The following is a 16,496-nucleotide window of genomic DNA, read 5'->3' on the forward strand; positions in this document are numbered from 1 at the left end:
TGAATAAAAAAGCTTGGATTTAATGATGGAGGAAAAAGGGGTGGAGGAGGTCGGCCTGAGGTTAGATGCTCCTGACTTCCAGCTCCCAACAGTTTAGGGGTCTTGTGCTGGAAGCCCGTGTCCAGGAGCAGCTGGGAGACGAGCACCGTCCTGTCTACACCTCGCTGGGGCTATCCTGGTCGGCGTAGATGAGGAAGCCCGTGAAGAGGCTGTCGGTCCAGTACGGGTCGTAGAAGAGCCCATTCTGCTCAGAGTAGAAGATCTGCAGCCAGACCTCGTCCCCCTGCCTGAGCGCCAGGATGGTGGAGCCCGAGGCCACGTCGTGGTTGCCCGTGTTGGCGTCGAAGGTCCGGATGCGATACTGGCCGTTGTGCACCAGGCCGATCGCCAGATGCTTGTTGGCCAGCGTGATGTCGTAGGTGAAGTAGTAGATGCCCGGCACGCCGCAGACGAACTTGCCACTGGAAGCGTTGTAGTGTCCGCCCTCGTTCATTAGTATCTTGTCGAATTTGATGGGCAGCCGCTCCCGCGGATAGCTCTTGGTCACTGCCACGGAGAAGGCCGACTTGGCGTGGGTGCTGCCGCAGCTGCAGGGCCCTGGGAGGCCCGGCTCCCCTTTCTTGCCCTTGGGCCCCTTCTTGCCGGGTATGCCGTTCTTGCCCGGGGCACCGCTGACCCCTTTGGGGCCACGTGGGCCGGCCCGCCCAATGGCCCCGGCTTTGCCCTTCGGGCCTGGCTTCCCGCGATTACCCGTCCGGCCAGGTGAACCTGGAAGACAGAACAGCTGGTCTTATGGAGGGGGCCGCAGAGAACCAGGCAGAGGGCTCGCTTTGGCTTTCCATCCTTGGAACACAAGGCTTTGGGTAAAGGAAAGAACACAGTCTGTGCAGTCACACAGAAATGGATGCAAATCATGATATTAGCAGGGGCATTTCTCCCATCTTATCTGGAAAGTGGGAATGGTAATATGCACCTTCCAGAATCATGTGGATTGGGGCAAAGATGACTTGTCACAATTCATGCCCTTCCCTTGTCCTGCCTTTGAAGGAAGAGTCTGGTTTGTCTGCCAGGTCAGCCCTTCCCCAGGCTGTGCTAATAATGGGTTGAGACAAGAATTGTAAGAAGCCTCTTGACTTCAAAGCATTGACCTTAGTGAAATCCTTGACCAGTGCCTGAGATCCTTGCCCATGTGGGCAAGGGTTTTTACAGCAGCATTGCTTACAATAACAAAAACTAGGAACAATTAAATGCCTATCCAAAGGGAGATGATGAGAAAAATTATGGTCCATCCCTTATATGCAATTCTCTGCAGGAGTTTTGAAAAAAAAAAAAAAAGACACAGATTTATATGTACCATATGAAAACTTCTCTAAAATACACTGTTAAGTGGAAAAAGAAGGTGGCAGAAGCTCTTTTTTGTTCAAAAGAAACCACAATGCCCATTACTTTGCACATTTGAGTGCCTGGCACCTAGTGACCATCGCTAGATGTATGCACTTGGTGTTTCCTGCAGAACATTTCCATGGTAATGTGTGCCTACAGAACACCTCTGGGTTTTTAATTCCCATATTCTAATAATGTACATTTCTCTCAACACAGTATTTTTGGCTGATGATTATATAAAAACATTTATATTTCTGTCCCCTAAACTCAATACATTTTACATTTTAAACAAAATGTACGGGTAACTGGAGTCATATCCAAACACAATGGTTAATTGAAACAGTTGGCAGGCTGGCAGAGGTGGGGGGTGGGCAGATGTTTTGGAAAGCATGTTTATGCTAAGTTGTGTCTGACTTTTTGAGATCCTTTGGACTATAGCCTGCCAGGCTCCTCTGTCCATGGGGATTCTCCAGGCAAGAATATTAGAGTGGGTTTCCAGACCCTCCTCCAGGGGATCTTCCCAATCCAGGGACTGAATCTGGGTCTCCTGTGTCTCCTGCATTGCCAGTGTATTCTTACCTGCTGCTGCTGCTGCTAAGTTGCTTCGGTCGTGTCCGACTCTGTGCAACCCCATAGATGGCAGCCCACCAGGCTCCCCCATCCCTGAGATTCTCCAGGCAAGAACACTGGAGTGGGTTGCCATTTCCTTCTCCAATGCATGAAAGTGAAAAGTGAAAGTGAAGTCATTTAGTCGTGTCCGACTCTTAGCAACCCCATGGACTGCGGCCCACAGGCTCCTCTGTCCATGGGATTTTCCAGGCAAGAGTACTGGAGTGGGGTGCCATTGCCTTCTCCCTTACCTGCTGAGCCATCAGGGAAACATGCTGGATGTCAAGCATGTTAAGAAGCCTGTGGCTGGAGGTTGCCAGGTGTAAGCAGTGTCTTAGCATCACTGCACACAAAGCAAGGGTCTGTTAACCACCCTATGAACTAGGTGATCAGCAAGTAATGCTGCAGATATTTTACATCCTAACAAGGTGCTTTGCTTCTCATATGTATATATGCAGGCCTTTTTGTGTGTGGGTGGTTTAGAGTTTTGGGTTAATGTGTAATGCATTTAAATTTTTCCTATTTTAAGTAATTGGGAAATAAATTCCCAAACAGCATTTTCTCACTGAACATCTAGTTTTCAGGAACAGATTGCTTATGCTAAGTACTTGGCAACGTTTGGTATTAGTATGCTGCTGCTAAGTTGCTTCAGTCGTGTCCGACTCTGTGCAATCTCGTAGATGGCAGCCCATCAGGCTCCCCCATCCCTGGGATTCTCCAGGCAAGAACACTGAAGTGGGTTGCCATTTCCTTCTCCAATGCATGAAAGTGAAAAGTGAAAGTGAAGTCGCTCAGTGGTGTCTGACCCTCAGCGACCCCATGGACTGCAGCCCACCAGGCTCCTCCACCCATGGGATTTTCCAGGCAAGAGTACTGGAGTGGGGTGCCATTGCCTTCTCCATTGGTATTAGTATGCTGCTGCTGCTGCTAAGTCACTTCAGTCGTGTCCGACTCTGTGCGACCCCATAGATGGCAGCCCACCAGGCTCCCCCGTCCCTGGGATTCTCCAGGCAGGAACACTGGAGTGGGTTGCCATTTCCTTCTCTAATGCATGAAAGTGAAAAGTGAAAGTGAAGTTGCTCAGTCGTGTCCGACTCTTAGCGACCCCATGGACTGCAGCCTACCAGGCTCCTCCATCCATGGGATTTTCCAGGCAAGAGTACTAGAGTGGGGTGCCACTGCCTTCTCCTGGTGTTAGTATACATATATGTAAATACACAGAAAGGGACCAGGAAAGACATGCATTAACTGGTTGACAGTGCTAACCTTTGTAGGATGACAGGAGGATGCTGAGGTGGAGTGGACAGTCTCCAATGGGTCTGTTGTCTGCCTGGCACCCCTTCCTTTGGAAAACTGCTGTTCACTGCTTAATGTGGTCCTAGTGAGGCTGTCAACCACAGCGGTCAACTGCCCTCGCCACACACACAACGCACACTCACACTCAGGTGTGGGCACTTGACCCAGTCCTGGCGAATGGTGGTACCTCACCTCTATGGTCAAAGTGATCGGTTCAGAATGCATATGTGACCAAGAAGAATCAGTCATCCTGAGAACTGCTCTATGGATCAAATGGGCATTTCATAAATTCCAACCTTTGTGAGAACCAAGCCAATATACATAGAAGCAAAGCCTTGACAATCTTTGAGCTCCTGGATGCAGCTATTCTTGAAGCTTGGCTCTTGGACTTTCTGGTTGTATGAGCCAATAAACTCCATTTGGGGCTATAAATTGGGTTTCTTTTTTAATTTTTATTTATTTAAATTAGGTTTCTGTCTCTTGCAACCTAGAGAGTTCTGAATACTATTTCAGGAGACTAGCTTAAAGTCACTGAGCAAATCAACAGTGCAGATGGGCAGGAACAGAAAATCTAAGGCTCACTGTTCCTTTCCAGAGAATACACCATTTTTTTTTAATTTAAAAAAATTTTTTGGCTGTGCTGTGCAATATAGGGGATCTTAGTTCCCCAACCAGGGATTGAACTCGTGCCCCCTGAAGTGGAAAGTCCTAAACACTGGACTGCCGGGTAATTCCTACTCTGTTGTTTAGAGAGACATTAGTTTGGTTTATAAGGCAATAAGATTCAAATATATTAGTTTTCCTAACTTTGCAAACCCCTTTTGAGTCAGATGTTATCAACAGGTGGGAACAGGAGGGTCAGGGACTGGGCTTCTTACCTTCCTCTCCGCTCTCCCCTCGGTCCCCGTCCTGGCCATCCTGGCCATCTTTGCCTGGAAAGCCCATTCTTCCCACCATTCCTGAGGGCCCTGGGGGTCCTGGGGGGCCGGGTGGACCCTGGGGGCCAGGCATGCTGCAGATGAGTTGAGGGGAGCCCTTCTGGAAGTCTCTGCGGGCAAAGGCAGCCAGCAGTGGGTCGGCCGCACAAGGAAGGGCACAGGCCAGGAGCACCCAGGGGATCATGGTGGCCACCTGTGGGAGGCAAGAGAGCTGTGAGTAGGTGAGTCTGGCCATGGAGCTAATTGGAGGTTAGTCGTCCAGAGAAGGAGAGGGCACCTGGGAGAGACACGGTTATACCTCTGCTCCTCCCTCCCTCTCACATCACACGCAAGTAGCCGGACAGTGCTCCCACACCTGGACGTCTCCGGATGAGCCAGGTAATGGACTCAGAATACACTTTGGAGGGGTCCTGGATGGGGGAGGCACTCATCCTCACATCCTCGTGCTCTGGAGTGGCAGGACAGCCCAGTGACCGCTGATGGGGATGAGCTGTGGATGGAGAGACTCGATCCATGGTTTCATTCAAATATGTGGTCTGAATGGAAAGTTACAAGGGCAGAGACACTTCAGACTGCTGGTGGTGATTTGTAACTCTGCTAGAGGATTCGGGGCAGCACATTAGCGGGTAAGAAGTGAGGCATCAGTTCCTAGTGTTGGTGCCACAAGCCTGAGCAGCACTGGCAGACAATGGGCACAGCTCTTCTGCCGAGGGCTCCCTGTGTACCAGGCCTGGGCCAGGAGCTTTCCACACGGTACTTAATCTCATAGCATCCTAACCAAATAGCTATGAGGAGGAAAGGGAGTTCAGAGAAGTTCACAAGGTGACTAAGGCAGGCAATTAGCGTGGCAGGGCTGGGATTTGAATGAGGCCATGAAGATCCAGAGCTCGTGTGCTTTGCTCCAGGCTACACTGTTTTTGTTTTCATTTAAAGAATAATAAAAATGATATACTCACACTGTTATAAAGTCAAATAATAACATAAAGCTTATAATGAAAAACTGCATGTGATCTTCAGCCCTACCCATCCTCCACATCAACCCTCCCCCCTCCCCCAAACTCTTTTGGCTATTTCTTCTGGAATTTATTGACATTAAAAGATAATATGCTTATGTAGCTTCTTTTTTAATCTGTTTTAAAGTTGTTTGTTGTTTTCTTTTTTTTTTTTTTTTGTACTGTGCCTTACAGCATGCAGGATTCTAGTTTCCCCACCAGGGATTGAACCTGTGCCCCTTGCAGTGAAAGCTCAGAGTCCCAATCACTGAACCACCAGGCAGGTCCCATCAATTTCAGACATTGCCTTCTGAATTCCTATTATGACAGATGAAGATTCAGCCCTCTTGCATCACTCAAGGACCCTGTTTTCTCCTTCATGCTGTTTAAACATAATTTTTGACTAAACCAAAATTCACTCTTATATTCACTATTATAACTAAGTTTACTGCTAAGCTAAGCACCATACTATAATTATACTTCCTTTGTTATATACATTTTTCTTACTGGAGATATTAATAATTTTATTTGCTTAGTTTTCTACATCACTAATTTGTACATTATCAAATATATCAGATAATTTACCTCTCCCAATTATTTTCCTGAAGACATAAGTCCCAGAGCCCTCTCTCCTTCCGTTCCAACTGTGTACACACTTTACAGCCCAGGACTTTCCTTTATAACCAACATGGTGATTCTCTTTGTCTCTCTCCTGTGTTTTATCTCCTGCTTTACAAATCCATGCCTTCCTTTTATTTTACTTTTTTTCACTCTCTCACTTTGGTGGCTCATATCCTACAATAGCTTCCTGGATAAGAAGTGTGGGATGTAATTTTGGGGGACACTTTGCAAGTCTCAGTAAGTCTTAATTTCACGCCATGTTCTTAAGGCTGGGGCAGTGGCGACATGATCACACCAGAGACCAGAGTGTTACATGACCAGAGATTATCTACCCCAGCCCCTCTCCAGGAAGATGCCAAAGCAAAGGCCCAGAGCAGAAATTAGCCACTTGTTCAAGATCTCTCAGCAAACTGCCTCCGTCACTTTGCAACCAATAGCCTCTCTCCTAGGAATGAAACCAGGAGGAAGAATATTCTAAGCAAGACTTCCTGCCTCCAGGATGGGCTCTGAAGTGGTAGCTGGCTTTGTGAATTTAGGTAAGCCCTCTTCCCTCTCTGGGCCGCAGTTTCTATGCCCTGGAACATAAGGGATTGGAGGATTTCCCTGGTGGTCCAGTGGTTAAGAGTCTGCCTGCCAAAGCAGGGGACATGGGTTCAACCCTTGGTCTAGGAAGACTCTACATGCCATAGGGTAACTACGCCCGTGGGCCACAGCTACTGAGACTGGCCGCTAGAGCTTTCGAGCAGCAACTGCTGAGCCCACGTGCCACAGCTGCTGAAGCTGGCACGCCCTAGATCCCATGTCCGAAAACATGATAAGCCAGAAAGTGCAAAGCCTGTGTACCAAGGAGGTGACCTTCCCAGACACCCTGGGGGACCAGCCCTTCCTCTTCCTGTGTGTCTCGGCAAACACCATCTGTCTTTAGGCCTTCCTGCTTTAACCACTGAGGAAGACCCAGAACTCAGTGCATCTCTCTGAAATAAAATTGTCCTTGGCCCCAGATCTTTTCTCATAAGGGACACACTTCAAAAGGCACAACTAGAAAAAGTCTACACTCAGCCATGAAGACTCAGCACAGCCAAAACTAAAAATAAAAAATTTTAAAAATCTACCAAAAATAAGGGGTTGGTTTCCACACTCGAGTGTGCATCAGACTCAACTGGAGGGCTTGTCTAAACCCAGATTTCTGGGCCCAACCCCCAGAGTTTGTGGTTCAGTAGGTCTGCGTTGGGGCTGGAGGATTTGAGGTACTTTGAGGAATGCTGAAGCTGGTGGTCCAGGGACCCACTTGACTGCAACTTGGGCTTCCCAGGTGGCACTAGTGGTAATTAACCCACCAGCCAAGGTAGGAGACACCAGAGACACGGGTTTGATCCCTGGTCAGGACAATTCTCTGGAGGAAGGCACGGCAACCCACTCCAGTATTCTTTCCTGGAGAATCCCTTGGACCAAGGAGTGTGACAGGCTCCAGTCCATGGGGGGTCATAAGAGTTGGACACGACTGAAGCAGCTCCGGGAGTTGGTGATGGACAGGGAGGCCTGGCGTGCTGCAATTCATGGGGTCGCAAAGAGTCAGACATGACTGAGCGACTGAAATGAACTGAACTGAACTGAACTGAAGCGGCTTAGCACACACACAGACTAGATGATTTCTAAGGCCCTTTCACTTCTGATGCTGACTGAGACTCTCAGACTCCACTCTGCCCTCTCTTAACAGATGCAAAGCCTTGCTGGCTTCTCTGTTCCCACGTAACCTTCGGCCACTTCATCAGAGCCTTCAAGCACGAGAGGGCTTCCTGAAGCCGTACGGCTGGCAGTAAAGCTGAAGCACTGCTCAGGTCTCACCGTCAAGGCTCACACTTCCCTCCTGGGCCCTCAGCCTCCCTTCACATCCAGCTTTGCCCGGGGCCTGGGAGCCTGTCCAGACCTCTACGCTGGCTCTGGACACAGGCTGACTCTGTCCCTCCTCCTGTCCCCTCCAAATCTTTAACCCTGGGAACACATGAAGAGGAGAGAAGACCAGGCTTCCCTGCCGGGAAGAGGAGTGGAGCTGGTGCTGGGACTCGGGGAGCTGGTCTAGTTTTAGCTCTGTGCTCACCAACCTGGTGACTTTGCACCAGTCACTTTCCTTCTCTGGACCTCAGAGAAGAAATGTCACAGAAGCGTCCCTGGCCAGGGAGAGATGATTTAGTATCAGACACTGCCTTAAATAATATGTAGTAATAAAGTTATTATCTTTTCAATTTCTGTAATCCTAATTAAGTAAAGAAAAAAGGTTTTAGTTTGCTGACAGTATATCTTTCATGTCATGTCTCCATACCCCTTCCTAGTATCCCTTTTCAGTAAAGAACACTGTCATCTGTGGCAGTGCACACCCATTCTTACGAAATTTTGTGCAATTTGGAAACCTTGGAGACCCTCAGACAGGACTATGGTGCCAGATACCCTGGAACAGAGCATCTGCTAGGGTGTAAGGAAGGCCTGTGGCCCGATGTGAGGAAAGGGACTCAACAAGAGCGCAAGATAGCTCTGGGGATCTAGTCCTTTGGAGAGGATGCAAAGAAAGACTTAGAGGATGATAGAAAGAGTGTGTTAAAAATCCATATTTTCATCTGGGCACCAGGACATATGTGAGGACATATTGTATGCTCAATCGAGGGGTCAGGCCAAAGTGAAGAACTGACAAAGGAGGAGCTTTTTTGGTTGTTTTGTATTTAAAGTTCTTTTCCTTTCTTTTTATTTAGTTACTTAGTTTTGGCTGCAACGGGTCTTCATTGCTATGCACAGGCTTACTGTAGTCACAGCGAGCCGGGACTACCCTCTAGTTGCAGTTCACAGGCTTCTCATTGTGATGGCTTCTCTTGTTGTGGAGCAGGTTCACGACTTGTGGCTCTAGAGTACATGCTCAGTAGCTGTGGTGCAGGAGCTTAGCTGCCCCATGGCATGAGGAATATTCCTGAACCAGGGATCAATCCTGTGACCCTTGCATTGACAAGCAGACTCTTAACCACTGAACCACCAGGGAAATCCAAAGGAATAGTTTTGAGAGCTCATTCCATGACTCTGGGCACTCTTGGATTTTAAAAGGCAAGCTTTGGAATTCCCTGGTGGTCTAGTGGCTAAGATATTATTCTCCCAATGCAGGCGACGCAGGTTGGATCCCTGGTCAGGGAACTAGATCCCACATGCTGCAGCCAAGAGTTCACATACTGCGACTAAAGATTCTGCATGCCACAACAAAGACCTGGAACAACCAAATAAGTAAATATTTTTGTTTTAAGTGAGGCTGGGAGGGGGAGAGCTGTGGACATGCATCTGAGGACTGCATGCCAAGTTGGCCGCTGGGAGAGCAGCTGCCTGACGAATGGAAGGAGGAAGAGAGCTCTCTGGGGCACAGGGAGGGAGCAGACTGCCTTCTCACCCTCCTTGGTACATGGAAGGTACCAGACATTGTGCAGTAGGAGCCAGCCTGGGCCAGAGGGACCAGGACAGGAAGTGAGGGGCCCAGCAGGGATAATCATGCAGGGTTATCTGAAAATGAGAAGCCTGGACTTGCCTGCAAAATGAAAGTGTGATCGACTGCTTCACAGTTGTTACAGTCAGAGGGCTTAACTTGGGAACGCCCACAGAAGGTACCCCAAGAAAGAGACATCATCTGTGTCTGCCGGGTCCAGGGGAGCTTAGCCTTATCTCAGCCATGAAACAGGAACCATCTGTCCAATTACTGCTTCTTCTGCTCCTTCCTTCAACCTGGAAAGAGGTGAGCTAAGGTGTCCCAGCCAGCATCGCAGCTGCACTGTGGGACAGGAGGAAGCCTCACCTTTGAATGATGATTGAAGAGCAGATTACCTGGGAGTAGACTGCCAGGGGGAGCACCTTTGAAGAGGAAAAGCTAAAATTTTACCTCCTTCTCCTTCTGCCTCTGTAACTCAGCTTGTTCCTTGCAAAGTCTAGATCATGTAGGTCTCAGAAAGTGGGGACTCACAATACTAGGAACTGGAGCTTATCTCACTCACCCTTGTCCTGCTCTTTGCAATCGCCCTAACCCCTGCAAACCCGAAAACCCGCTTAATCACGCCTGTCCATGTATAAAGACCTCTTTAACCCCTTTGTTTGGGGCTCAGAGCTTGGAGTGTTAACTCCTCTGGGCCCTCCAGCATAATAAGCCGGAGTTCTCCAACTCTCCAGTGTGGTGCTTGGTTTCTTGAGTACCGGTTTCTGCAACACCTTCGCTGGCTAAATTATAAAGGGGCATGCATGCTGAGTCGCTTCAGTTGTGTCTGACTCTTCGATCCTATAGACTGGAGCCCTTCAGGCTCTTCTGTCCATGGGAGTCTTCAGGCAAGAATACTCGAGTGGGCTGCTATGCCCTCCTCCAAGAGATCTTCCGACCCCGGGGATCAAACTCTTATGTCTCCTGAATTGCCATGCGGGTTCTTTACCACAAGCGCCACCTGGGAAGCCCTACAGAGGAGCTTTATAGTACCTAAGAATACTAGAGTGGGTTGCCATTTCCTTTTCCGGGGCATCTCCCTGACCCAGGGATTAAATCTGGGTCTCCTGCATTGCAGGCAGGTTCCATACCATCTGCGCTATAGGGAAATCCCTATAAAAGAGCAGAGGTAGGCAAAAATTAAGCTTAAGTTTAATTAAGCTGCTGTCTTCTGGTGTCTCCTGTGCTCAACATGGGCTGTGTAGTTAGTGGTAGAGATGGGAGGCAGACTTAGGAAACGTGGTGGAAGCTTACATGTTTGATGCACTTTTGGAAAACTGTGTCCTAGATTCCCCAGGCTCCAGGAATCTCCATCTCTTTCCCTTGTCTGCTTGACGAGAGTCTTGCAAAACTAGTCTTAGTGTTACTTGTGAGCTGGGACACATCTGGGACCCCAGAAGAGAAACCCACTTCTCAAAGCAGATTTGAAATAATTTGGAAAGTTACAACCTGCAAATATTTTGGATGAGGGAAGGAGGAAAGACGGAAGGAGGCAGGTGGGAGCCAAGTCTTCCAGGCAGATGACAGTCCACAAGACAGGCAGGAAAGAGAGAAGGCAAGAGGAGAGAGAGAGAGAACAGTGAAAGGGGAACCCTGTGCTTCGGGTTGGCTCCCCTGTTGCTTCTCATCTCTACTCTGGACACACAAACCTGGCAAGAGGGAGCAGGGTCCACGCTCTCCAGCCTCTGTGGACAGCAGGGGATCTGGCTCAGTGAAGCTGGCCCAGGGCAGGCCCCAGGGGCTGGGTGGAGGCGTGGGGCTCTGGAACTTGAAGGGAGGAAGGGATTTCTCTGAGCTGGAGCCTGAAGGTTCCTGCAGCTCCAGCCAGCAACTGTTTTGGAAATAGAGGCGGGGAGACTAGGTTCTGACTCCAAACCCAGAGGGAGGGAGAGGAGAGTTTCCTTCCCTCTGGGGCCCCTCCAAAATAACCAGCTCTACACAGCCCTGCTCCCAGCCTACTCTCCACACCACAGTGGTGAAAAAACTAGGGGTGAGTGCATGGAGAATGGACAAGTGCCCAGGCATCCAGACAAGTGAACTCTTGCTGAGTTTTAAAAATAAATTTAGGTGCTCGCTTTGGCAGCAAATATACTAAAACTGGAACTATAGGGAGAAGATTAGCATGGCCCCTGCACAAGGATGACATGCAAATCTGTGAAGCGTTCCCTATTTTGAAAAATAGATAGCCAGTGGAAATTCACTGTATGACACAGGGAGCTCAACCCAGTGCTCTGTGACAAGCTAGAGGGGAGGGATGGGGTGGGAGGTGGGAGGGAGGTTCAAGAGGGAGGGGACATACGTATACCTATGGCTGATTCATGTTGATGCATGGCAGAAACTAACACAACGTTGTAAAGCAGTTATCCTCCAATTAAAAATAAATGTATTTTAAAAATTTAGAATTACAAACTTTAGGAGAGCCCCAAGGGACCATCCAATCCAACCTGATTGGTTACAGAGAGGGAAACTGAGAGGCAAACTGACTTAACTGGACCCCTAAAAAGTTCCTGGCACTGTTCAAAGCTCTTTACTGGAATTATTTTATTTGAAGTTTACAATAAGCCCTACAAGGCAGTAAACTTACTGTCTCATTTTTCATTGGAAGAAACAGAGGCTCTGAGAAGTGAAATGATTTACCCCAAATCACACACTTTGAGTTCTGGGGAGCATATTTGAACCCAAGTCTGACACGCTCTGGAGACGATGTGTAACGCACTACACCTTGTTCCCTTCTCTGCTATTTTTTTCCCTCTCTCTGATTTATAGAAGAGGAAACTGAACTGAGAGAGGCGAATTTGCTCGTGTTTATACAACTAGTTCGTGGCAGAAGTTATATTTGAATTTGGGTTTGGCTGACCCTAATGCCCAAATGCTTTCCATTATGTCAGCATTTCTTAGATTTTTCTTCCTAAATATCCCAAATCATAGCAGAGACCTTAAAGCATAGGCCAAAGCCACGCACAGCAATAGAGAAACTTCTTTGATATCCTTGTATTATCTCATGACACACGTGCCAAACATACACATATATATATAAAATACATGATTTGGAAAATGTAAAAGTGATGCTTTTTTTCCCTCAGGATATTTGAGATTGACATTTGAGGGAAACTCCTGTCCTCTGAGAGGCCCGTACGTGGCTTAGCCAAGGTGATTAGGAGCAGTCTCCTGAGCCCTGACATCCCACCATTGGGATGCCCCTTTGGAATGTCAATGGGGTGTTCCCAGGGGCTGAACCCAAAGCACATACCCCCAAGCACCATCAGCTCATTCCTGGCTTAGAGCTAGCCAGTGTCTCCGCCCAGGTCTCTTGCTCCCCTGATGGCCATTCACCTGCCCAAGCCAGAGGGGTCATTTACAAATGTAACTTAGCCACATCACTTTCTAGACAGTCTTACTCCAGTGGCTGCTGGCTGCAAAGAGCAAATATTGGAACCCCTGATGCGGAACTAAAGGAAATGGCTCCCTGCTTCCATCCTAACCCAGGCTAGTCCCCTCTCTTCCTACACTCCCCTCCTCTTCAGGCCAAGCTCTAACCCACCCCTTGGTCTGCAAGCTCTGTTCCACCACCTTCTTTTTCACCTCATAGAGCACAGGGCTCCAACCCCTCCTCTGGGGAGAAGGCTTGCAGAATATTTTACACATGGCAGGTACTCCATAAATATCTGTTCAATTGATAAGAAAAAAAAGTATTGGTCCTTCCTTATCTTTGATTTGCTTATATATTTGGCCATACTGGGTCTTAGTTGCAGCATGCAGGATCTAGTTCCCTGACCAAGGATTGAATCCAGGGCCCCTGCATTTGGAGTGTGCAGCCTTAGCCACTGGACCACCAGGGAAGTCCCCTTCCTCATCTTTAAAAAAAAACTCTCTTAGTTCCTAACTTGTCCTTGCTGGTGTGAGTTGAACAGGGAAGGCTGCATGGTAATTTTCCTGCCGAAGGGAAAACAATATTAGCTGGTTCAACCCCTAAAATGGAATCATGAGGTGCTGAACTTGAATGAAGTTCTTCAGTCTGGTTTTAATTTGCTCAGTCCCTGGGTTCCTTATCTCTCAGTTAAGTAGCTAATGAATCATAAAGCCATGTGTTCTAGGAAAACAGTCGGAGCTAAAGGGCCTCAGCCTGTGGTCCACTGTCAGGACCTCCTCCCTGCTCTTGTTCATGGTCCTCAGGACACAAACCCCTGCTTCATTCCCAAGGACCCTCTATTCACAAAGTGACGTGAGAAGGGCCAGCAGCGGGGACATGGGTCTCTAACTGCCTCTACCTGAATGTGGCTGAAAGTGCAAACTCCAGAGACACTTGTCCGGGCCTTGAGGCTGCTGAGTCTGAGTTTTGCACAATCTTCCTTGGAGACTGGAAGATATAAATTGTGTTCAAATAAATTTGACCTGTTAGTTACCAGGTCACACTGACAGGTAGTGGTGGTGTTTCACCACCACTAGTGCTAGTAGCAACTATCCAAAGGGAATAACAGTATACTCAACTCATGGAGTTTGTGCAGGAATAATAGCTAATGTATTCAAAGCTTCTAGCCCCAAGTGTGACACAGTCAAAAGTTCAGCAGCTGAAGAGAACTCTGAACTCTGCCTAACTGCCTTCCCTTGGAAGCCTTCAGATAGCTGCCTGCCTCATGCTTCATGTCTCAGGGCTCATGCCTCCTCAGAAAGGCCCACCCCTGCCTGTTTGCTCAGACCACCCTGGTCTTCCTTCCGAAGCACTTGGCCCAAGTTGTGATTCTATATTTTTTTGTTTCTTGGCTCATTAACTTTCTGCTGTCTGTCTTCCCCCTAGAGTGGAAGGTCCAGGAATATAGAGGCCCTGCCTATCTTGCTCTCTGTTATGTCACCAGTGCCCAGAGCTCAGCTTAGCTTGCTCTGTTATGTCATCAGTGCCCAGAGCTCAGCTCAGCTGTTCAATAGCCTTGAACGAAATGGTCACTCGTATGTAATAAAAGAGCAACAGGAACAAAAGGATGACAAAGCCACACTTGGCTACTGAGGGAAACGCAAGGAGACTGCTGGTCTTGGATTCAGAAGAGGGGGGTCCCCACGCTAGTTTTGTAACTCATTGGCCATGTGGCTTTGGGAAAGTCATTTCCTCTTAGCGGGGCCTCCACTTCCTCACCTGTAAGACGGCGATCACAACTCTCACCCTGGCTGCCTTACAGGGGTCTTCTGAGACTCTAATAAGATAACCAAAGTTGAAAGCAAATCATGATACAAAAGTTAGAGCCTTGTTTAAAACAGTAACTGCCACCAGCTGCAGCGGAACTAACAGCAGCACCTTCCTAACCTCCCAGCAGAAGCCCCTGGAACGCTTCAGGGGGAGGACACCTGACTCTGACCCAGCTGGGCAATCCTCCCTGTGTTTGCAGTTGAAAGAAAAGGGCTGGTGGTGGGAACGGGGTGGGGCTTGCTCGCTGAAAATTCGCTTTGATGGGAGTGAAAATTCCATGATGAAAAACATCCCATGCCCTCCCTGAATTCCAGGAAGCAAATTGGAAACAGCTTCTCTGAGAAGCTGAGAGAGGCCCGATGGGAAGAGAGAGGGGCTGGCTGCCGGTCCTCCCACAGGGCTCACGGAACCAGTCCCCTTTTTCCTGGTATCTGGAGATGGATGCCCATGTGGAAACACTGCAGCACCGAGTCTAAACACAAAGGATTAAAAGTCGTGGGGCCCACGTGCCAGGAGACCTCCGAAAATATCTGATCTGCTGCTTTCTCCTTCTTCCACCCTCTGTCCCTGGTTTTGGCTCAGTCTAGAGAATAAGGCGGGGGAGCCTGGTGGGCTGCCGTCTATGGGATCGCACAGAGTCGGAATTTAGCGACGCAGCAGCAGCAGCAGCAGCAGCAGCAGCAGCAGCAGCAGCAGCAGCAGCAGCAGCAGCAGCAGCAGCAGCAGCAGCAGCAGCAGCAGCAGCAGCAGCAGCAGCAGCAGCAGCAGCAGCAGAGAATAAAAAGGGTCCACCGTCAAAGCGTGACCTAATGAGGCTTAGGAACCAGACATCGCGAGATTTGCCTCAGCTGGCCCTCTGACTGCACACCGGAAGTCAGCCTGGCGGGCACTGCAGTATGCCACTAAATTCTAGTCTCTGACAGAGCCAATCTCTTACACACCAAAGCGCGTGACATATGGTGGGCGTGCAGCCCGCTCTCTGGGCCCGAGGCTTCTTCACGTGGGACCTCAGCTGCGGTCGGAGTCAGACTCTGAGGCGGCTGAAGCCAAAGCCGTCTTGTTTCAGTGCTACCCACAGCTTTCTGTGTCCTAGAGACCAAAGACCGCAGGGAGAGAAGCAGGCAGCTGATGTATAGGGTGTGAGGACGGGCGAGGAGGCCCGAACGTGTTCAGAGCCCTGTGTTTAGCTTCTGCTGAGATCTGCCCTCCAAGTGGCCTTGGAGTGCTGCCCAATAGGAGGAGGATACATGAGTCACACGTGTCTTTTTAATTGGTTTCACCGCCACGTGAGAAAGATAAAAAGAAGCAGATGAAATTAATTTTCATGCTATTTAGCCCCAAATGATGCAAACACCATCATTTCAACATGTAGTCAGTGTAAAAGTTATTGAGGCATTTTACATTCTTTAATTAGCACTAAGTTTCTGAAGCCCAGTGTGTATTTCACACTTGCAGCACTGGCCACTAGCAGTGGGTCCTTCGACAGGTTGCTTACGCTTCCTCCCTCATCCTTATCCCCCCTCCAAAATGGGGATGATAATAATGGTACCTACCTTAGAAGGTTTTTATAAGGATTTAATTTTCCTAGAGTAAGGCCTGGTATAGGGGAAGAGAGAGAAAAGCATTGCCTATTCTGTCCTTCTGAAAAGCAAACAAGGTGATGGATTTTTTTTTTTTTTTTGATGATGGAGTTGAAACATGATACAAAAATTCAGACCTTGTTTAAAACTGTCACCAACAGAAACTGAATCAACGAGAAATTACCCTCACCTCCTCCAGGAGTCCTGTGGCATTTCACCTGGAGCCTCTGTATTCTCCTAATACATTCTCCATTTTCAGGTAAGATAGTTTGTTTTCCTGTCTCTTGCTACCAAAGGAGAGTCCTATGGAGGCTTGGCCTTCACTCCTGCCATTCCATCAAGAGGGAAGAACGGGGGTGTCTGGCTTGGCCCCCTACCCCTGGTCCATTTGGCAGGTTCAGGCTC

The 16,496-nt window shown here is 48.7% G+C and overlaps 1 protein-coding gene, 1 long non-coding RNA gene and 1 other non-coding gene across 3 annotated transcripts in view; 2 read left to right on the plus strand and 1 right to left on the minus strand.

The window, feature by feature from the left end:
- C1QTNF2 (C1q and TNF related 2) overlaps window positions 1-16,496 on the minus strand; it is a 25,309-nt gene continuing 8,813 nt past the window's right edge. The window contains exons 2-3 of the mRNA XM_069590020.1: window positions 4,167-4,419; window positions 1-768 (exon numbers count right to left, since the gene is read on the minus strand). Of these exons, the coding sequence (XP_069446121.1) occupies window positions 155-768; window positions 4,167-4,419 (867 nt within the window). The 3' untranslated portion in view covers window positions 1-154. The remainder of the gene's footprint in view (window positions 769-4,166; window positions 4,420-16,496) is intronic.
- LOC138441963 (U6 spliceosomal RNA) lies at window positions 11,404-11,506 on the plus strand. Its single transcript, XR_011257521.1, has one exon. It is a non-coding gene; the product is annotated as a U6 spliceosomal RNA (small nuclear RNA).
- LOC138440468 (uncharacterized) overlaps window positions 15,375-16,496 on the plus strand; it is an 18,412-nt gene continuing 17,290 nt past the window's right edge. The window contains exons 1-2 of the long non-coding RNA XR_011257042.1: window positions 15,375-16,168; window positions 16,253-16,350. This is a non-coding gene — a long non-coding RNA (uncharacterized lncRNA). The remainder of the gene's footprint in view (window positions 16,169-16,252; window positions 16,351-16,496) is intronic.

Source organism: Ovis canadensis, chromosome 5, assembly GCF_042477335.2.
Source record: "Ovis canadensis isolate MfBH-ARS-UI-01 breed Bighorn chromosome 5, ARS-UI_OviCan_v2, whole genome shotgun sequence".
Classification (NCBI taxonomy): domain Eukaryota; kingdom Metazoa; phylum Chordata; class Mammalia; order Artiodactyla; family Bovidae; genus Ovis; species Ovis canadensis.